Source organism: Ambystoma mexicanum, chromosome 5p, assembly GCF_040938575.1.
Source record: "Ambystoma mexicanum isolate Mex_15411 chromosome 5p, UKY_AmexF1_1, whole genome shotgun sequence".
Classification (NCBI taxonomy): Eukaryota; Metazoa; Chordata; class Amphibia; order Caudata; family Ambystomatidae; genus Ambystoma; species Ambystoma mexicanum.
This window is the reverse complement of record NC_090930.1, coordinates 411,019,149-411,042,231: the sequence shown is the minus strand read 5'-3', so window position 1 is coordinate 411,042,231 and position 23,083 is coordinate 411,019,149. Positions and strand designations below refer to the sequence as shown.

At 44.6% G+C, this 23,083-nt stretch overlaps 1 protein-coding gene across 3 annotated transcripts in view; it reads left to right on the top strand.

Moving 5' to 3' along the window:
• Positions 1-23,083, top strand: part of ATP11C (ATPase phospholipid transporting 11C) — a 1,508,462-nt gene that overhangs the window by 360,917 nt on the left and 1,124,462 nt on the right. For all 3 annotated transcript variants that reach the window (XM_069612799.1, XM_069612797.1, XM_069612798.1), the window contains exons 4-5: positions 11,891-11,971; positions 21,210-21,317. In XM_069612799.1, coding sequence (XP_069468900.1) covers positions 11,891-11,971; positions 21,210-21,317 — 189 coding nt within the window. The remainder of the gene's footprint in view (positions 1-11,890; positions 11,972-21,209; positions 21,318-23,083) is intronic.

Sequence of the window (23,083 nt, the reverse complement as noted above, 5' to 3'; positions counted from 1 at the left end):
TAGTACCAGATTTGGCATTCTGGATTCTGGTATTAAAGATCTCCTTTTTAGTGTTGGTAATGGTCGCTTTGTATGCGGCCGCCACACTGGAGAACCTTTCCTTCATGGGAGAGGAGGGCGCTTTTCTCCAGTTGGTTTTGGACGTTCTTTTGATATTGCGTAACACTTTTAGTTCGGCAGTGAACCATTTGTTTACATGGGCAGCCGGTTAAAACTTTCTCAATTTTAATGGTGCAATTTGGTTTAGGGTTTGTTACAAGGTAACATTGTAGAGGTCAACCAAGGAAGATGGGTGTGTGCTAGCATTAGGAGGGAGGTTAGTGATAGGCTGAAGCAGTGGTACAGGTTCTCTAAGGTTATATTGTGTTTGATCCTAGACGGGGATTGTGGTAAGGTGATAGCAGGTACCTTTTTGGTATGGTGAAGGTGATAAAATGGTGGGCTGTCCAAGCACAAGGTGTAATGTTGCGTATTGTGATATCGCAATTGGAGTCCGCCAACCAGTCCAGTGTTCTGCCTTTGGAGTGAGTGGGCTCATTGATACGTTGAGTGAAGCCTAGTTGTGTGATAGTGTCGTCCAATGTAGAAGCACTAGCATCATTGGGGTCATGAAGACCTAGATTGAGGTCGCCCAGTAGAATGATTTGTGAGCCTGGTTTGGTATTTAGGCTTAGGAGGTGGGTGATATCTTCCTCAAAGGAGGATATGGCACCTGGGGGTTGATAGATGAGTTGAAGTAGGATAGTGCGGTAACATAGAGTGGAGGTTTGACTGATAGGAGTTCAGCTGATGGTAGTCCTAGATTCGGGAATTCTGAGGTTCAGGTCCGATTTGGCTATTAAGGCCACTCCGCCACCTTTTCCTTCCTGTCTGGGGTTTTGTTGAGGTCCTGTTTGGGCACCTACATGTAATGTGTCTGTAGTATGCTAGAACATTGGTGAATCAAAGATAATGCATATTTAGTTGTGTAGTTGAGTAAATGCACCCGGCCGTTTCTGTTCTTCTTTTCGTATATATATTTGGCGAATGCATACAAGGAAATTGCAGTAATAACTATGGTAAATGCTCTATTTTTCGGCACCAATAGGGATCCAATGGCCCAGATAACCATATATGCTAAGCAATCCAATGCCTTTATGTCAGATAGAAGAAAATCAGAAAACTGAGCAAAAAGACAGCTAACAATGCGTCTTCATCTTCTGCCCTGTTTGCCTGCAATCTGCTCTCCAGTCTTTTATCCGAACTTGTTATCCGAACTTGAAACATTATCTGGTTTTACATTAAAAGTAACAGTACTTTTATCGCCAGTTACAAGAGGAAGTTAATAGTGTTCTGGTTAATTGAGCTCTGGATAGCATAGCTTCAGTCTCATCAACTAGACAGCAAATTAGTCTCGCTCTATTGTTGTCCACTTTGTGCGATTCTCGAAGCGTGGATTTATTTGTTAATTCTACAATTTTTCTAATCTGAAAGATGACCAGGGAAAAACGGTGGATGGCAAAGTGTTTCAAATAAGTATTTGTTTGCTCTGTGCCCGAAATAGGAGTAGGACCAGTGGACAGGATTTAGAATATTGTTTATTAACTTAAATGAAAAACTGCCTTATCTGGCCTTACTGCTATCATGAGATTCCCTCTCTACATCTGAAAAGTTAAGGTGCTCGTCCAGATGTTCAGTCAACATAAGTCTGTCCTTAGTCCGAAACCTAATCAAACTAACTGCCCCTACCACTATCTACAAATCATAACACTAAAGTAAATGCTTATTAAGCTTATGATCTTGTGGCTGACCCTCTCTCCTCTTAACAAGTCTTGAAAATAAATGTTAATCAAAGTTCTCTGTATTTGACCTTTCCCAATAGTCTCTTACACAAAAGTCACTGTTCTGTAGCAGTTCATGAAAGCATGATTCACTTCTCAAGCCCTCTTCCAATGAACTGTTTTTTTCAGTCTTCGACAATTTAGAAGTTTCACTGAAGTAGGAAAAACTTTATTTTTCTCATTCCCTTCCAAATACTTAGGATATATCTTGACGACACCGTTTCCAGGGCAACTATGCCTCTTCTCAGGGTTGTAGTCCGGGTTTGCGTTTTGTTCAACTTTCTCTCATGGACCTCCCTGCAAACTTAGTTATCCGTAACTTGGCTTGGTCATTTCAAACATTTACTTAGCCCCTTGGTTTACTCCCTGCTTGGGTATTTCTTCAGATTTAATGTCTGTCTTTTCTATGTTGGCTTGGTTTGCAAACTCGACCGCCCACCTCCCTTTCTCGTGCCTAAACCACGTACCTTATACGCCGCAGAACTCTTTCCAGGGTGGGTCGGTGGCTACGGTTTTAGCAGACTCCCTTGAATCGAGCCACGTTCTGACGTGCTCTGGTGGCAGCATTTTCAGGGGCCTACTGGTACCTTTTTCTGTGGTTCCCGGCATCAGCCTCCTATTGGGCTTGTTAGTGATTTCTCTGGCGTTGGCCTTCTCTTGGGCCCGCCAGTGCTTTCTCTGGCTATCTCCGTTGGCAGCCTTCTCAGGCTCAATTGTGTTTTTCTCTGGTTATTTCTGGCAGCAGCCTTTTCGTGGGCTCGCCGGTATCGCTTTCTTCAGCAGCAGTCTTCTCATGAACTCGCTGGTGCTTCTTTCCTTGGCCTCGTCAGTGTCTCTTGAGACACCAACGGAAAACATTTGTCGTGTTTCTGGACGCTGCAAAGCTCATCTGGCCTCTTGCCCACCACATACACCCTGTGGTCTTGACTCCAGGCAGCGCTAGTTGTTCTCAGTAGTGGCAGCGTCTGCTCTGCGTGTCTCCTCCCCAGCTGATTGACTATAGGTCAGCTGGTCTACTTCTCCAGTTGAGTGTTGAAAGGTCTTTATATGCGTCTCTCTAATGAGAGATGAAGTTCGGTTGATTACTGGATTGCAGAGTCGAGTTGGGGTCAGTTTTAATGCTAGACAGAAAAAAAGGCGTTATCACTGTGATAACCTTTTCAGCACCCATATAGGTGAAGGAGATGGGATTTGTGTAAAATCTTAATAACAACTGGGAATCCTTGTCCTCTAAAGGGGAGTCACTCCCACCAATCTCCCGCTTTCCAAAACTACTCAGGAGGGACTTGTCTAGTAGGCTCGCCTCCTTGGTCTCAATGGGGTGGCACACCCTTGGGATCAAGGGATAAATACCCTGGATTTGGCATTGTGTGTATATACATATATTCAGTGAAAAAGCTTTAATCAAGTTGAAACAGTTCAACGCAACAAAACTCTAGTTACAGAAATGTTTTGATTCTGGTTGTATGCCAAAGGATCCCAGAAAATGGTGGTTAGAGAAATCGAAGCAATTCAACCCTGGGTCCCCTGTTGTGTGGCTCATGAGCACACTAATGACATCACTTATCACTGGCCACTTCGGGTATTTCACCAGGCCAGTCGGTTACTGGTAGACCACAAACGCACCATGGCCATTGGAGGGTGCCTCAGGCAAGCAGCCACTGGGCAGGGCTACAGCGGGTGACTTGGGGTATTGGTGGGTTGGCATACAGATGGCTTAGCTGCCACTGGCATGGCACAAGGTCATGTCCTGGGCAAATATGGCATTAAGCATGGCCCCAGGCCATTTCCCGTGGCCACAATGGGTGTGTCAAGATTGTGGAGGCATGACTGAAGTGCAGGTCCAGTGACCTCAGGATGGAGCCCATGCCATGGCCGAAGGATGGATTGTAGCTCAGGGATGAGCTAGGGGAATGGGTGAAGGCTATACCCAGGGCAAAATGCCAAGTAGACACATGGGGTGTTGGGCATGGCCGAAGGCTATCCCTGGGCAAAGTGATGGCCATGGCATAAGGAAAAAATTGACACTGTTGGAGGTCTCTGAGGCATGGTCGAAGACCCCGATCCGGCTTCATTGGTTCCTTGACATGGCTATTTGCCTTGCCCAGTGGACGCTGATGGTATTTTAGTATATTTTATTTAAAAAACAAAACTCTGTAAAAATATTGTAGATAAAGGGATGATGTGGTTACTTTTACCTTGAAAAAAAGTTAAAATCAGGCAATCCGCTTTGGTTGATTATGGTTTGAGTTCAATACAACAAACCGCCACAAATTAGCCAGCTGTGGTTCCTAATGGAATGGTACCTTGGTCCCCCCAAAGGAATAGTGCGCTCAAAAATATTATTGGCTAAAAAGATGGCCAATAATCAAAAATATATATAAAAAATATATTTTTTAAAAGTCCCTATGTGAAGTATTGAGCAAATGAAGCTCAAACTTAAAAATGGGAAGCACTAGGAGGCATCCATTTTGTGAAATGGATACCTCCTGTGCTTGCCCTTGTGGCACTAATGAAGCAAAAGCCAGCCAGCTGTAATAAACATAAGCTACCACTGGGTGGCTTTTGCTTCATTGGTGCCGGAGGACGGAGACCATAGACTGTAGGCAGGAAAGCTGCATCTGGGTAAGTGCTTATTTCTTTTTTTAAATAAGCACTAGCTGCAGTTTTTTATTTGGAAGTTTTCTGGGCTGAAGGAGCCCGGAAAACTTAGAAAGAAAACTGCAGCTTTTAAAACATTGTGTTTATGTTTGCGGCTGGTTCAGCTTGGAGCCCCTTAAGCTCCAAGCTGAAGCTACGGCAAACATAAATACAACGTTGTTGTATTTAAAAACGCTGCAGTTTTATTTCTGAGTTTCTCGCGCTCCTCTGAGCCGGAGGAGCCTGAGAAACTGAAAAAACTGCAGCGTTTTTTAATACAACCGTGTTGTGTTTTTGACTGCCGTGACTATCGCTTTGAGTCTCCCGGGCTCCGCTGGGGGACCCCAGAAAACTCAAGGTGATAGCCACGGCAGGCAGAAACACAACGCGGTTGTGCTTCAAAATGCTGCAGTGTTTCTCACTATGGCGGCTTTCGCGTGGAGTCTCCTGGGCTCTGCCAACCCTGAGGGAGTCCAGGAGACTCCAAGCGAAAGCCGCCGCAGTGAGAAATACAACATTGTTATATTTGTAAATGTTGCAGTATTTACAAATACAACAAGGTTGTTATTCTGACTGCGGCGGCTTTCGCTTAGAGTTTCCTGGACTCCCCCAGGGTTGGGGGAGCCCAGGAGACTCCACGCGAAAGCCGCCGCAGTCAGAATAACAATGTTGTATTTATGATTTCCGTGGTTTTCCAACCACGGCAATCACAAATACAACATTGTATTTGTAATTACTGCGCCTCTGCAATGAAAGTGAAGGCAGCCTCCGCAGCTCTGTTCTGGCTGCAGTAAGCAAAAACTCCCAGTAGGAGGCTTTTGCTGCTTGTTTAGTGCCTCCAGGGCAGAGGCTGCCTGAAATGGCAAAATGGATGCTCCCATGTAAACGCTTTAAGCCTCGTTTGCTCAAAGTGTTTACATAGGAACTTTCATTCAAAATATGTTTAAACTATGTTTTAGACTATTGCCCATCATTTTAGCCAATAATATTTTTTTGAGCGCACTATTCCTTTAATGCATTGCTCACAGTGCCACAAATGCTATTACAAATGACTTGTATGTACTGTGAGGAATCCTGCAGAGTCATCACTGATTCCCAGCCTAAAATGTCCTCTCCTGTGGCTTGGGGGAGGCAGCCACTTCCTGATCTTGACAATGGTATTCTGAGGGGGAGCTCATGTGGGAGTAGATGACTGTTATGGGAATGTGGTGACTCCAAAGGGAAAGACATGGTATTCTCATAATCATCATGAGGAGAAAACATTAATTCCAAAGTCTTTAATGGCGTGTTGCCTTTACTCAAGACCCTCAGAGTGTAAAACGAAGAAAACTACTATTAAACAGAATCTTTTTCAAGCTTCATATGTACACGATGAACATAAAGCATATTGTTGTGAAACTCATGATGTCTTAAATTATTTATTTTATTTATTGAACATTTGTATGGCATCTATACACAGGTGTTTCCAGGCGCCACTGCAGGAGTATGGTGCCCCAAAGGATGGAGGCAGGTCAAGTGGTGGGCGGGCCAAGGCGGCAAGTGCAAGAGGCAAAAGTGGGAATGGAGGATGAGTACAGTGGGCAAGGAGGACCAGGATAGGCTAGTCTGGGAAAGGAGGGCTGAGGGCAAGTGCTGAGAGAAGGATGATGGGGGACTAGTAGGAGGTGGTCTGGCCCCTGTATGACCAGGCCCCATTTGCAGCGGCAGATGCAAAGTTTGCACGGGAGGGGGTGAGGGAAGGAAGTGGAGAAAATGAAAGTATTGAGAAGTTTCCAGAACTTAAAAATATCCTTGCTCAAGTCTGAGGGAGGGGGAGGCGTTTCAGAGGGAGGAGCCAACCAAGGAAAGGGATCTACCTCCTACTCTCTGCTTGGAGAAACGTTTTATCCGCAGAGAGTTGGAGCAAGAAGTCCAAAGGACTCTGGCCGGGGATATTTAGGGAGGCAAAGATGGATGTAAAGAGGTCCCAGACAGCCTCGTGGATGATGCAAAGGGTCTTGAATTTTATCCTTGCGCTCACCGGGAGCCAGTGGAGAGATTTTAGGGCTGGAGAGATGCAGTCCATGGGCTTGAGGCCAAGGATAAGTCTTACAGTCCTATTCTGGATTAGTTGAAGGGGGCGAAGGGAGGAAAGAGGCAGGTTGAGGAAGAGGCTGTTGCAGTAGTCTAGCCTAGAGAGTACCAGGACTCTGGAAACGTTGAGCTTCTGGGGGAAGGTGAGGAAAGGTAGAATGCCCCTCAGGAGATGCAGCTGTAAATAGGACTTCTTGGCAAGGTCCATGATGTGAGCAGAGAAAAAGAGAGAGGAGTCAGATGATCCCAACGTTTTTGCCTCACAAGTGGGTGAGGGGAGAGGACCCAGGGAGACTGTCCAGAGAGAGGGGTGGTAAACAAGGAGCAGTTCAATGAGAAGTATTTCTGTCTTACTGGCATTCAAGCGGAGATCATTGGCAGAGCACCATGCCTGAATAGCAGCTAGGCAGTCAGGTATGAGGGAGGAGGAGGTAGAAGAGGAGAAGGAAGGCAGCTTTAAAGAGAGGTGTGTTGTCTGCATAACACTGGAAATGAGGGGAGAAAGTGGAGATCAGGTGGGCCATGGGGGGCCAGGTAGAATTTGAAGAGCCATGGCGCTAGGATAGAGCCCCGAGGGATGCCACAGGTAGAGAGTGAGGTGAGGGAGAAAAAATTACCCATTTGCACTTGGGAAGGTCTGTTTGAGAGGAAGGTCAGCCTCGCCAGTGCCGTGGCAGTGATGCCAAGGGTATCTTGGTGACAGTTTATGAGGATGGAGTGGTTGACTGTGTCAAAAGCAGAAGAAAAATCAAGGAGCATCACGGCAGAGGGAGTCTTGGAGTCCAGGTTAGAGAGTAGCTCTTCACAGGTGTTCAGGAGAGCAGTTTCTGTGCTTCTGTCTGCCCTGAAATCAGACTGGTGGTCATGGAGGCAGCCAGCCATTTTGGTGTGGAGAGTCAGTCAGGAGATGATCAGCTTCTCTGTGAGTTTGCCCAAGAAGGGGTGACAGAGATAGGGTGATAGTTGGCTGGGTAGGAAGGGTCAGTAGATGGCTTTCTTAGGAGAGGGTGCACAAGAGGATACTTAAGGGAAGGAACCAGTGGCAAACGAGTGGTTGATGAGGTCAGCCAAGGCTGGAGCGAGGGAGGCGATATTGTCCTTGATCGTTCTGGAGGAACAGGCACTGGTCGAAGTGGGCGGGAACGTTCGGGAGCAGTGATCCTCTACTTCTTTTAATTAAGTTTTACCGTTCCTATACTTTTATTTTAAAAAGAAACCTTTCGTGAATGGTTTCGTTTTAAAAGTAAAGTGTATGAAGAAGTTGAAACTTGCACTTTCAGTGCACTGCACAAGATGTTCCCTTAAACAGCAGGCACATGTGTTTTGGGGGTTTTATTGTGCATGGGAGGGGACGTGGCAATGGGGTCTGTGGAGTGCGGGGCAGGCCAGTCGGGAGCATAGTTCCCCTACTTATTTCCGTACACTTCGAAACTGGGAACCAGGGAGCACTTGTTTAGAGGAGACTTTCATAGAGCGGACAACTCCAAAGATCTCATCTGGTGCAATGGGAGAGAAAGAGGAGAGTATTGGGGTGAGAGAGGGGGGCCAAGGGAGGCAGGAGAAATCCAACTTTTGAACAATCTGAACTTAAATCGGGTAAATGTGAGAAAATTTGATATGAGAAATCAAAGTTCCAGGTGTCTTTCAGTACTGGGACAAGGAGGAGGCACAATGAGTTAATGTGGAGCAATTGTGACCGGGAAACTAACGTGCAGTCAAGTTGTTGTCAGCCCAGTCAATTTCATAGGACATTTAAATCCCTCGATTAGCTATGGTTTGACAGAGGAAAGAGGAAGAAGCAGAACCGAAAGGAACGAAGGAAGAGCAAGTTCCAAAGCTGCAGAGTGTGCGAAGGGGGCAGCATGACCAGAGACAGAAGAAGGCAAATGGAGAAGAGCCATGAGGAAACGGAGGGACATTCTGCCGAAGCAGTGCAGTGTTTCCCTATAACGGAGAAGAGCTCCGGTGAAGAGAGAGCAGAGGACGTGCAGTACTGGAAGAGAGGCTGTCCTGTGGAGCTGCACACCTCCTGGCAGCCGAGGTCAGGACAGCAGATGCAGAGACCCAGAGAGAGAAAGACATGGAGGGGAAGCTGACCCCTCACAAACATTTTGCAGCTGCAGCACGGTGTAACAGTGAGCCAGCCTGCTAGTACAGGGGGCTCTGGGACATGTGAATATGTGAAATAGCACGGTAGAAGTGATTTTGAATACTGACCAAAGATAATTAAGTGGAAAAGATGGATGTGGTATAATTCACCTGACTTTAGAGGTCAATTGGGTGAAACCTGTGACAAGCATTGTCCAAGTCAAGAGATATTGTTGAAAGATTGCCATGGGTGAATGTTTTTCGGACATAAGGTCAGTTGGGTAAAACTGGGAACAAGCATTGCCAAGAACCAAGAGACTTTGTAAGAGAGGTCAGTAAGCGTTGTACCACTGGAGAGGTGCAACTAAAAGAAGATTGTAAACAGTGAATGGTACAGAGAGGCCTGATAAGGATATCCGGTTGTGAACCCCTTTTGTGAGAAGATATTTGGCAAGGGAGTACAGCATAAGATCCAAGTGGATCAAAAGGGAACCAAAGTCCTGGAAAGGGAGTACACCAGGTAATCTAATTGAATAAAAAGGCTGATATTCCTGGCAGGGGAGTAAACCATGATGTCAAGAGTTTTCTAACTTTCAGTTCAAGTTAAGAGTTTTCTCGCAGGAGAGTGCACCGGGAAACTTACAATAAGTTGTTGTTGTTCATCTTTAAGTTCCTATTCCAATTGAACATTTTGTGAACCAGAGGCTTTAAAAAGATCTACTTTTCCCCCTCCTTGAATCATTGATATGGAAAGGGCATTTGTTTTTCCACTCTGAAAAGTAGTAAATACCTTTTACCTGTCTTACTTGAGCCAACTATATGAAATTAACATTTATTTTGTCATCCTGAGTAAAGTGTTGTGTGGAACAGATATTGGTGATGGCTTTGAGAGACTGGTCTTGATGAAAGAACATTGTGAATAATGTATTTGAAGTAATCCAGGGGAATGGAGTCCACCCTTGGATTCAAGAAGCAGTTTTGTTTAAGCTATATGTTTGAGTTGTTTCACTTTTATATTATGTTGACGTTTGAAGCATGTATCTTGCACTTTTTTATTGTATGTATTAGTGTGAGGGTCAGCTTGAGTTTGGACACCAGGCCATCCTGCTTTAGTCTGAGTTTGATGGGACGGAACACTCCTGTTATCCAAACCCCTTTCTGTTAATAAAAATGAAACATTTTGAGAAAAGTATCTTTGTATCCACCCCTCATATCTGACCTTTCACAATACCCACAGGGCATAAGGAAGAAAATTAACTAATAAAAAATGGCATGTATGGGTGTATGTATGATGTACATACCAATGGGAACATGGAACCATTCAATGGAGAGAAAATATATGCCTAAACTATGCAAATATGAAACAATCAAGATACTGCACACAGGGCAGTACTAAAAAAACATAAGGGACATTTTGCAAATGCAATCTAGCAATATTGTATACTTAATTATGTGCATGAGATGCCCCAGGTGGGGCTACTGTGTTGGGGAAACTGGTCCACCTAAGCACATGGACCTTCCTCGGCACAGAATTAAGCAATGCCGAAGGACAGCCCAGTTGGTGAGCATTTGTTCGGAAACAAATTATACCTTTGATGATCTTAAAATTGCTGTACTCCGGGGTAATTTGAGGACTGGTATAGCCAGGAAGAAGTTTGAATTTGAATGTTTGCAAAATTGAATAATTTGACTGTGTGATTTGGATATTGAGGTTTCATGAGTCACTATCTCAACAAGCAGACTTTCACTCTTTCCACAGATAGAGATGTGGCTATCACAACATTCCCACCGGTCGCTTTCTATCAACTTTTCCAAAGGCCTTCACTGGCACCTGACTGACACCGTTCCAGCCTCTCCAAGGCAATTACGTATTGCCAGACTCACTCCAATCCAGCCTCATCAACCCTCAAACAATTCTAGCCCCCAAACGTTTCAGGGGCCTGTGAGGGCCCCTGTCTCATGTCAGCCCCCACTCCTGATATGGTATTTGACACAAGCCTACCAAATCGGTCTTCAGAAGTATGGCTGGCTATACCTCTTGAGGCACGAGACCGATATGTGGATGATTGTTGCACCACTGATCTTACAAGGGGACCAACCTGCCATCTATCAAGCTTCAGCAGGACTGCACCTATCGTGACCGACACTATCCCATCCAATGCGGTGTCCTGAGAGCACTTTAACAGGGTGGGCTGTATTTCCTTTTCTCTCTGCCTTCTATTTAGTTCCAATAACCCCTACCCCAGTTAACATAGGGTACCATTCAAATCGTGAAAACTGCAGTATGTGTGTTTTCAGCATCTGAAATGCGTGCCCTCCTACCCACAGTTATGTAATTTTTGTATTCTTTGTAAACACTGAGAAGACATAAATTTGGCTTATTATGAAACACTAATATGAATCGAAAAGGCCAATTCAGTGAAAATGTTATTCATTTACCCCTTACCTATAGGGTCATAGCAAGCAAAGACCTTTGGAAAGAATATATTTTAAACTGCTTTAAAGTGGATATTTAATCTCGGTAGATTTCCCTTCTACTTCCCCAACCATGTAGCTCCAACCCACAGTGAATATGTTTTGATTGTACATATACCATGTTTATTAGCAAAATGTCGAAGTAAATTGGGGTGCTATTATTTTTTAATCGCTTGTTTTTTTCATCAAGGCGGCCGGTGATGGTGGGCACTTAAAGTTCACCTTATAGGGTTTGGAAGCTACTCCAGGCCTCGAGGACCGGATCCATGTCGGATTGTCTCAGATTAATTTGCCTGCAATGATGTATGCAATTGTTTTCTCATGCATATTAATGTGGGATATCCTGAAACCCTGTCAGGATTCCATCCCTCAATGTCCGGAGTTGGACGACATTGCGAGTGTGTGATTGACATCCATTTCTGTCCTCCCAATTGCATCTTATCTCTGAGCATCATGTTCTTTGAAACCAGAGCGAGAAATGTCTTTTATGCCAAAGTAGTATGATGGCAATACTCATTCATAAAACAACATAAACCTATCTGATCAAAGTTGCAACTTTCAATATAGCTAACCTAATACAATCCCACAGATTTAGAATGTCATTGTATTATTGGGTGCAAGATAACCCATTAACAGAGGTTAAGTGCCTGGCCGACTTTAACAAACCTCCATTGCTGCTTGGACAATGCACATTTAAACGTCTGCTTGAAGAAGTGAATGGTCCTACCAGAAAATTTGCAGCAAAGTATTTTCTTGTATTACTTATACAGTAATACTCTGTTCTTTTGTTTCAGGTCATAGTCGACACACCAACGAGCCCGGTAACAAGCGGCCTTCCTCTTTTCTTTGTCATTACCGTCACTGCAATTAAGCAGGTAATACTTTAATATTGTGTTTATTGAACAATGATTGTCTTTTAGTATTTAATTTTTTCCGGATGTTTGTATATTCATTTTTGTTATTCACTGGCATCTTATTTTCTTTTTACTATGCGAGATCCTTCAAATTGCTTGCTCTGAAAACTGTACCAAACTGTACTGATTGCAGGTGTTCTTATGACGATTGCGCATAAGAGAAAAAGCTGTTGACATATTGTCTAGGTTGCAAATCTGATTTCAGCTGGAGGTCTCTAATTAGCGTCTATTGTAGGAACAGAGGATCGTTTTGTGTTTTTAAAAGCAGGCACAGCTGTAGGTATTTTGAATATCCTGCTGTGCACATTCTGATCTGATCGTGCCTACATGTGCCTAACTATGGATGCCTTGTAAAGGTTTCCTGTTCCTATAATTTGATGACTATCATGTAATCATCAAGTGATCCCTCCATGCCCCAGGCATTGATGTTTGTGTCATCCTGGTCCCTGCGTGCTACTGCTGTGCAGCTTTGCACAAGGGTGTCTTTCAAATAAAGGTAATGTTTAGATTTTAAGTGTGCGTCATCTATTTTGTCACATCCTGAGTAAAGTTTGCTGATATGGCCAGCTCCTCCGGGTTTTGTCCTTCACTGCCCCACCACCGAGAGTGTAGTGTGTTGTGACAAAGCACTTACCCTGTTCGTCGAACATCTCCAATGTTCTCTGTGAGGTGTAGACTTCCATTGCCTTTGGAATGAGACACCCTTTTAGTTTTCGGTCCCATTACTTTTTCATGATGGCAAAAAGCATTTTCTTGGGACGTTTTAGAGAATCCTTATGCTGCTGAAACCAGAAATAACTGCTTTTAAGTACGGGAAATGCATGTTCTATTTTTGCAAAACCAAACCACATGCTGCGAAATAGAGGCAGCGTCGTTAATTACATCCAGTCCGTTTGTGTCCGTGAGATTTAAAGTACATTTGCAAGAGTTCACAGAGATATACATTGCATCAGAAATCAACTGTTTCCAACCAATTAAAAAGAGAAAGTGCTGTAGTATGGCCCTTGCTCTTTCTCGTGCTTCTTCATTCTTAAGTAACTTGTGTTTTCGTTGCCCCCTTCGTTGCAATGTGCCGTTTTTACCCTGTGTACACTCGTACTTATTGGTCGCTGCTAGGGATCACTTGTACTTATTGGTCGCTGCTAGGGATCACTCGTACTTATTGGTCTCTGCTAGGGATCACTCGTACTTATTGGTCGCTGCTAGGGATCACTTGTACTTATTGGTCTCTGCTAGGGATCACTTGTACTTATTGGTCTCTGCTAGGGATCACTTGTACTTATTGGTCGCTGCTAGGGATCACTCGTACTTATTGGTCTCTGCTAGGGATCACTTGTACTTATTGGTCTCTGCTAGGGATCACTCGTACTTATTGGTCTCTGCTAGGGATCACTTGTACTTATTGGTCGCTGCTAGGGATCACTCTTACTTGTTGGTCGCTGCTAGGGATCACTCGCCAGCTCGTTGCACTCACCCTGTCATTGATCTCTTTATGTCGGTTTGCTGCGGAAAACCACACCAACGTCGAAAAGAAACACTAAAAATGACTCGCAAAGGAGAGAGCGACAGTTATACGAGAGGGAGGCCCCCAAGCACACAAACCTTCGAGTGAACTAACCGACTCCATCAACGTGAGACCAAATATCCCTTCTCTACCACCAAAATTGTGCAGTACACCCAGACCTTAAAATAAATCCTATTGAATTGAGCTGTCGCCTGAATGCACTGCGGTCATTAGTTTTATATCATAAAGCACAATAGTCGGAACTTATTGAAACACTTGCAATTTGGCATCTTCTCATTCTCAACATTTTCCCAGAAATGCCATTGGCTAGTGTGCGTCATATCCTTAGTCTTAAACATACGTTAGTGAAATGCAATTGGACCAAGCAGTTCAATAATATCCCAATACGTCACCAGGGACATCATTTCACCAAAATGCCAGGGGTAGCGGAAGTGACATCACAATGCCACGCCCCAAGAGTGACATCACAGGAAGTGATGTCATGCGACAACACCCCCTGTGATATCACAGGAAGTGATGTCATTTGACCACACCCCCACATGACATCACAGGAAGTGGCACCATAAAGCATTATCCCTCAGTACACTAAGAAAAATATGGTTACGATATCACTGTATTGTGAAATTTCATACAAGAATGGATCATCATATGTAGCAGTGTCAAGGCCCATGTTCCCATGGGAAGTGTATGAACCCAAATCCCCTCTTTATGTGGATCCTCCCTGTTATTTCAACAGGACTACAGAAGTAACTAACAGTCTTACTTTTACACAGGGAAATCACATTCTGGGGGGACAGTGGCAGACAGGCAGGTATAAGGATAGGGAAAAGCCAGGATAAAAGGGGAGAGGGAGAATATTTCACCAGAGAACATGTATTCTTCTAATCAATGGCATCCACAGCCTTCAATGATTTTGGCACTTAACTCATTTTCTTCTGATTCGACAAGTTACCTTAAGTGTTGCGTTGTACTCTTTGCAGTTGTTTCATGGACTTCATTACTCCTGCAAAAAACAGCCAGACATCACCGATTTTCATCTCCTTCAGAACCTAGAGTTAAGTTTAAAATGGGTTTGATTAGTGCATTGGCAAATACTGCTACCTGATCATCTTCCTGTGTCTCTTCAAAGTGCTTGCATAACTCAAGAGGAAAAAAACATTTCAAGTATTCTTCTACAGGAGGCCCTCACTGTGGGAATCCAAAGACAGTGGGGCACATGAACTGCAATGCACAGCCTTTCTTAGTAACTTCTGGAGACTTCACAACTGGCCACAAAAATGTCATGAAACTAAATTTTGCAACTGTACATTTACACAATCACATAAACCTCATGTGCAAAAACCCCTGTACTATATTTGCGTGGCACTCATGTGATTGCACACGTGCAAACAGAATTGCGCATACACAAATGTACCACCATTTCCCCCTAAAGAGACTATCCCAGCGGTAGCTCTATACAAGAACCAACAAGAGCAGGAATGGCAAGCTGTGAGATAGCTCAGCGAGGTAAGCATCGTCTTCAGAGATCTGTGTGTAACCTGATGGCACAGGTTTGATTCCTGGTAGAACCAACGAGGTGTTCCTTTCAAAGTATATTTAAAGAGTACTGCAGATTTGTGTATCTAAAATAGTATCCTTTCTAATTTGCATACATAGTCGTATAAATATTTCTATTTATGAATACATTGTTTTGATATTTCTGCTGCCAGGGATGAATATAGTGCCATTAGTTTATTGTTCCGGTCAATGTGTAGTCTGGCCACAACACAAAAAGAGCCATTGAACACTGAAAAGCCAAAGTCAAGACTCAAGCCCAGACCTGCCGCGCGCTGTCCCTCCTCCAACACCGCTCCCCCATCAGTCTTAACATGTACGCCCTTTTTTTATGGATGCAGTGCAAGTACCACTAGTTCCTTTTTTCCATTTCCGCCAGTCACTAGCACTTACTGACTCTGTACAATCTAAAGTGTGTTGCATTATTATTAACCACTGCCAGAGAATTGTTAATAAGGCTATCGTGCTACGTTTTCTACTGATTAATTAAACCAATAACGTTTTTAAAATGTTAGGTTCCAGGTTATATGGTGGTCCCTTGGCACACAAGTTAAACACATATTTAGGCTGTCCACTTATGCTACTGTTCTGTTGAATTCACATCACTCCAGGGAAAACTGCGATACATTTGTGAACCGGCACCCATGTACAACATGCTACAGTGGTCACACTTCGGCACAAACAAAAACCATAAACTGAAGGAAACCTGTGGATTTTGGATATCGCAGGCAGGCTGTTCTATGTAACTTGTTTTGCCCACATGTTTATCGGCCCTTTTGATATTCCTGTGACCTGGCCACACCGTCCTGAATGCCATCCCCCCCTCCACCCCAATTCACATAGCACTCGCCCCAAAGCTCCCCATCTCCTTTGCTCACCACTCCCCTCTCCCCCGACCGACCATCCGTCCCTTCCAACTACCCGCAGACCTATAGCCCTTGGCAAAACCGCAACAGCTCCTTCGATTAGAATGTTATTTCTATGCCACGCCTATGGTAATTTGGTAACCCGTGGCCCGCCTGCACGACCATACCCCTTTGAGACCAGTTCCACCACCCCCAACGTCTTTCCCAATGCGAGCGCAAACCACAACACCCAGAATGCACCTAAAAACATGCCAGGGCCCCTTTTTCCCCACTTCCTTATATGACCCTTTCAGTTTCAGGCATTGGTAATTCTACAACCCCCTGCGTTGCATGCAGCAAGTACTTCCCCAGGACTAGGAACGGGGCAGGCATACACGCTCCCAGTGACTATTTGAACCTTGCCCTTCACGTGACGCTGCACCCCCGCCCATTGCCCCAACCCTGCCTGGTAGACTACATTCCTGCAACCATGCCTGTGCATATTCTGCATGCTAAACTCCTTCCCAACCATGCCCGTGCCCATATCGACATTGCGCCCTTACGAAGCCTACAAAAACAGCATCAAGCGAACAACACGACATGATGATGCCCGCATTATCTATCCGACCCCCAACCCTTAGATGGCCAGCCGCACTACCGACACCCACTATACACAACTCCTTATTATTAATTTGGTCCCTCTCTCCTGGTACGTACCGTTTCTTCCCTCTAACTGCGACACGACCAATCTAATTAGCACCAGACTGCAACCGCCCCCCACCCCAGCACAGGCAGAACACACACTCATCCCTCACTCATTTCTTACCGTATTGCAACTTGCCCAGGCAGGAAAGCATAGAGCTTGCTCCGAGGGCGGCACACGCAGGCAGCCAGCCACGATGACGGGAATAAACACGTGTGCTGTGCTGCAAGTGGACAAAATGGCAGAACCCTGCGCACACGCCACTCTGTGCTTGCTAGCCGTGGCCACGCCCCCAGACCCTGCATTCCGATTGGGGGACAGAGAGTGACAGCGGTCTCAAGCCAATGAGCAGCGGTCGCTCTTGCGACCTCTGGCGACCCCCAAATGACGTCCCTGTACGTCACCTCCCCATGTGATGCCACATCGATTCTCAGGCCACCACAGAACAATTAGTAATTAATAAAATAACATTTATGCTGACCGCCGAAACTTTAATACACTGCCATTGGTCAGCACCATTGAGGCCACGACACAAGACACCCTGCTTCTGGTTGGAAAGGAGACATTCACATGACACCTGCTGGATGGCGACCTTCACAAGTACAGTGGTGGATACTCTGAAAGCTGGCCACCACCCCAGAGCACAGAGACTTACCATCTGATTGGCTCTCCCAGGAACGTCACTTTCTCGTGAGTCCCTTTCCCACAGCCACTTGCCGATGGGCACGGGTGGCCATGTGACTGGTGCACTGGCTCAGGTCCACTTCTCATCTACACAGGGTGACTACTGGATTGGCAGACCGCCCTGTAATTGCATCACCATATGCTGTTCTGGCTGGTTCGATTCGCCTGTGACAAGCAACTTGTGCTCCGTCTCCCTCCTCCCTGGCCACCGGTGTGCTAGTCACGTATTTCAGATCGGGTTTTCCCTGGTCAGGCCCGCCCCCAGGGTTTCCTCATCAGTTGTGTTTATTGAAGATGTTGTGTTTTATCTTTTTGTGTGCTATTTAGATAACACTGCTCAGGCTGTTTGTACATGCAATGCATTTCTACCCTTGCCCTTCACAGTGAGGTATTTTTATTTGTAAGGGGACTGTGGCTTTGTACCTTTTGGCATTTGCCCCTAGCAGGTGCTGCATCGTCCCCTCTTCCTTTCTCTCAAAGGTGGTAGGTGCGCACCCCTATCTGGCGCTGAATTAGCACCTTTAGTACAAGCACCTCACATCCCAAAACTGAGACCAACTGACCATCCTCGTGAGCCGGATGGTAGCATATGCTCCTTCAAGCCCCTGGGATAACACACTGACCATCTGCCGTACCCAACAATGTATATATGTTTTTATTTACAAAAAGCGTTTGTGGGGTGGGGCTGCCACACTGACGGACGACAGAGTCAAAAGATACTCGTCCCAACCAACCGTCCACAGCAAACAAATCTCCACATACCGAAACACTAACAGCCCAGTAACCCTACCCTGGAGCAGTAAGCAGAAACACATACAACGTCTGGGGACTACAAAATACATAATACCGACTTTGCACCAGTGAAAATGACCTTCAGCACGGGACATCCCTAAACAAAATAAGGGCACATAGATCCACAACAGGCCCACAAGCAAACGTCATGCATGCATCCAGCTTGACTCGGTCACCTAGACACAACCCCTGTGAGCTGGGAAGTAGAAAACGGTGTGTAACAATGCACACTGAAGGAAAATCAGGTTGGGGACATGGGCAGCACAACGCACGCAGCACAAGTAAGCAGCAGCACAAACAAGCCCAAACCCTTACGTTGGCACATCATCTGAACAATCCAGCTTCTCACCAACTGTCACACATGAACATACAGCGGCTCACTCACTCAGCATTCCATTCTTGGAACACCCATTAACCATGCATGCAACCAGGCGTCCGGAACAGCATTCAAGGACGATAGAAAGATTAGAAAACGCAACAAAACATGGTGCTAGTCAAAAAGCGTAGAGAATTGCCAGGACGACCTAGAGATGCAAAAAGAGAATATCTCCAGACAGGCAGAAGGAGGATTCCTGAAATAAAGATCCCTATGAAAAATATCACCCAATATGGCCGCAAACAAAATCCCAGTGCTTATCCACAGCGAGATGTTGAATGCTAAGCTGTAATTGGTCGTAACTCGAGAGAACCAGAGAAGGAGGAAAGATGAGATGCCTTCCACACACAGAGGTTGTAGTGGACGTTTCCCAGTGTGTAGCTAGAAGCGGTGAGCATTACGAGTGGGAGAGAACATCCCTGCTGTACCATGGAACTTAATGGGACATTTCCTAAGCCCAAAACAACCACCAGTGAAGATTGTGAGAAGGAGAGAAACCAGCAATGCATTCTCGAACCTGAAGGGAAGGGTTACACGTGAACAAGAATAAATCAGCATTGTGAGAGATTTCAATGTTGTGACGAGAGAGTAACCAGCTCTGCATTCTGGAACTTGGCATAGAGGTTAGCGTTGTGAGAACAGATAACCCACACAGTTGGAAGTGAAGGTTTTCAAGTGTTGAACAATAGTAAATGAACATTGCTTTGTAGGACCTTTTGTGGAGGTTCGTATTCTGAGACTGGGGAGCAACCCACACTGCATTGTGGAATCTATAGTGAAGGTTTTCAAATGCAAAACAATAGTAAGTGAACATTGTGAGAAAAGAGAGCACCATTCTATGTATGGTAGAATATAGCCTGGATTGTAGATTTGCTCTGTGAGAAAAGATGGCAACCTGCACTGCATTCTGGAATTTGGATGTAAATGTTTTCAAGTGCGTTACACCCGGTAATAAGCATTGCGAGATAAGAGGAACGCACACTGCATGCAGGGGCCTGAAGTGAAGGTCCACTTGTCCGAGTAGCGATTGAAATTTGTGAGAAAGGGGGAGACCAATGCAGGTTCTGTACACTGCAGTAAGGGTTCCTCAACCAAACAAATCACGCAAACACCACAATCCTGAGCATCACCAATTGCATGAAAATAATAAGACGATACTTATCGATCTGAGACCATTATGATTTCATGATCAATCTACAAAAAACAGTCATCAGGCTGGAGCTCGCCGATGGTTGGCCATGGCCTACCCAATAGGAGCCAGATGACATTTCGGGAGGCTGGCTATCTGCAGCCTATCGGAGTAAGGCTTAAACATGGGCAAGCAATCCAACCAACTGCTAAAACCCGAGTTCAAAACATAATGCAAGTTCTGCCTTAGGCATAAGCTGGTGACCTTGTTTTTACTCAAAAGTTGGTAAAGCAAGTGAACAAACTGTGTCTCCTGCAACACAGGTACTAAAGGTTAGGGGCGAGACTCTTTTACGGTGACATTGTATAGGTGGAAGCAGAGCATCTCAGAAGAACAGGAGTAAATATTTGATACCATCATGATGAAAGTCTTCACATGTTAGCAACCAGACGTTCACGCTGCTTCAACAATATTTCTGGACTCGGCTTCCAAAATCTATGGACACACTTAGAATTCTTCTCACAAAACTGTTAAGTTGATCATCATGTAACAAGTTCCCCAGTTCACGAGGGCTGCACTTGGCACCAGTACCACGGCGATAAGTTAACAAGAGAAGTTGTGGCATGACTAACTTCCTGGCCGGCTTTCTTTTCTACAGCCAGGTAATCACCTTACAGGAAGCAGACATGTCATGATGGCTTTGGAAGTTATACAACTATCTATTGGCAGCCATTTTAGAAACATGCACTCAGCTGCAAAGTTACAAGGAGGATTCTGTCCATCTCTTTAATAAGTGTGAGTCTGTAAACTGGCGCACGTAAGCCCCAATACGCCTGCGAGCCAGATGCTTTACCTCAAAAAGGAATACCTCTGACAGCAGCAAATCTTCAGTGTACTGTTGCCAAACTGTACCCAACCACAGAGAATAACACACTCCCCTTTACCCTTATAGTCTTTCCCTGACGCCCAATCAGTGGCCTCATTGGGCCAAAATACAGGCAAGTCTGTTGGAGACGAAGACTAAGTGGATCTTCAGCTAGCAAACCCACCTGTGGACTGCAAAGCAAAGTATTTCCCAGCCTGTTCCCTAGCACCGCCATCTTGACTCAAGTAAGCAATCGGATGCCATGTTAGGGGCTTCATAAATCACTAGCATACATTGTTTGATTTGCTGTTTTCATCAGTGGGAAGAAGGTTTACAATATGTGATGCCATATGTATGTGAATGCCCCCCTCCTCACACTTGTAAGCATGCGCACTTGGTCATCGAATCTGTGCTTTACTAGAATAGACATCTAAATATTTCTCCTATTTGTTAAATCGGTGCCATATTCCTTCATTTGTATTTGCTAAAGTGTGTTAAGGTGTGGTAAGAAACATTTCAACGTCGTAAAGAAAGGTAGAATATTGTATTCCCTTCTGTGTGGCTGTTATACTTTTCACTTAATTTTCAAGATTGTTTATTTTCTGGAGCCCAGTCCTTGGTCTGCTTTAATACGGGTGAATCGGTGTAAATGTCTGCACCATGCAAAGTATCTTATTCAAACATAGTTTTAACTAAATGTACTGGCGTTTGTACTGTATGTTTCAGGGTTACGAAGATTGGCTCAGGCATCGAGCTGACCATGAGGTGAACAAAAGCACAGTCTTCATTGTTGAGTCTTCCTCTTGTTTGAAAAAAGAGAGTGAGAAAATTAAGGTAATTATCGGCATAAGGCACTCTGTATTACCTCATGAAAATGTCCATATTTTGTACTAAAACCTTTTTCTCCACTTTGTGAAAGTCTAAGCTCCTATGCAGAAAATCTTCAGCAGCAATCATTTGTTAAGTATCTCTGCTATTTTGTTAGCGGATGACAAGGTTTTGCGGGCCTTTCTGTTGTCATGAAGCTGGGCAATCCACAGTGCCATGTTTTACATGCTTTTTGGGAGGCTCGGTGAAGAAAGTGGGCATGTTTTTTTTTGTTTTGTTTTTTTTAAAACCTTTTGACGTTTTGGCGGCATTGATTTGATTTCCTCTGTTTTTGTTGTTTTTTTGTCATTGTCATCACTATTCCTTGGAATCAATGTTATGTTTGCTGCTGTTGGATTCAAGAAAGTCATTAAAATTTGTATTGTTTACTGAATCTCAGTCTCTGAGAAAGGGCTATTTCAGATATGCATGTGGCGTACTTGCCCTCCTTCATTCTGACCACATTTGAGATGTGTAGCTCGTTAAACTGAAACCTTCAGTTATTAAACAACTCAAATTCTGGTTGAAAAAACATTGTCTAAGTGGCGCATGTTTCTATTCCGGGGATTACACGTTGGGCTGTCTACCCGGGGATCTAGAGTTTAGCCATGGCTTTCCGACTGGACAATCATTTTGTATATCTGGGCAGCACATTTGGTTTCACATTCTGAAATCCACAAAAATTGATAGAGCTTAGAAAAATGCTCAGTGCTAGTATTAACTGCAATATCAGCACATTTAAAACTTTATTGACGTCCTCTGAGCCAATTACAATGTTTTGAATGCAGTCAATAGCTACTGGTATTGACTGCGTGCCTGGCCGTCTGACTTCAGAAGCATCCAGGGAATCAACAGAAAGCAGTGTGTGTCTTCATTCAAAAAACAGCTACATGATCATAACCTCAGCTTCTAGCATCTGCATCAGCTGTGGTGACCGAATTGGGGCTATCCGTCCTTTTCATTCGAAGCTGCTACTCTCTGGACTTCATTAGCTATGCCTTTATGCAAATCAGGTAACCTTCTCTTTTTAGAAAACAGCTTGCAACATTGCTATCATTCCTTATGGCCTTCTGCAGAATTTAAGCCATTTTCGTAAATGGTGGGAGATGTGCTTTTTATACCAAATATCCATAGATACACATCTACTCTGTTGTGAGTGATTTTTCCTCTAGATGGTTAGATGGTTATTTAATTAGTAGATCGGCTGGCCACATCAATATATGGCTCAACAGATATCGGTATGGGGTTTACTATAGTCTAATATTTCACTGCTGGGCCAGCTTCCTTGCCCTCTTTTCACCATGGGTGATCCTCCCCATCAGCAGGAATAAATCGGTCCTCGATTCAGTCCCTTGCCTTCTTGTACAACACATTTAATGAAAATAGCATTATTAATCATTGGGTATGGATCCAGTGTGGGGGGCCGAGGTGCTCGGTCGTTCCGTATCCTGCGTTTGTGCTGTACCTTTTCCTCTCTCAAGGCCAATTGATTGGAAACTGCAGGAGCTCAGTGATCTAAAATGGGAGACGGAGGCCAAGCTTAGCCTGCCTCACAAGTTATAGATTATTCTCCTTCTAGTCTTGCTTCCACAAAGAAATAAGAGAAATCAATCTGAGAAACACGAGTGGCAAAATAGATATGTGTAAACACAGCCACACCATTAATGCTTTTGTCCCTTTGGGGCTAAAGTAAACATCTCGTTCTCCATGAACCTTCCGTATTACACGTATGT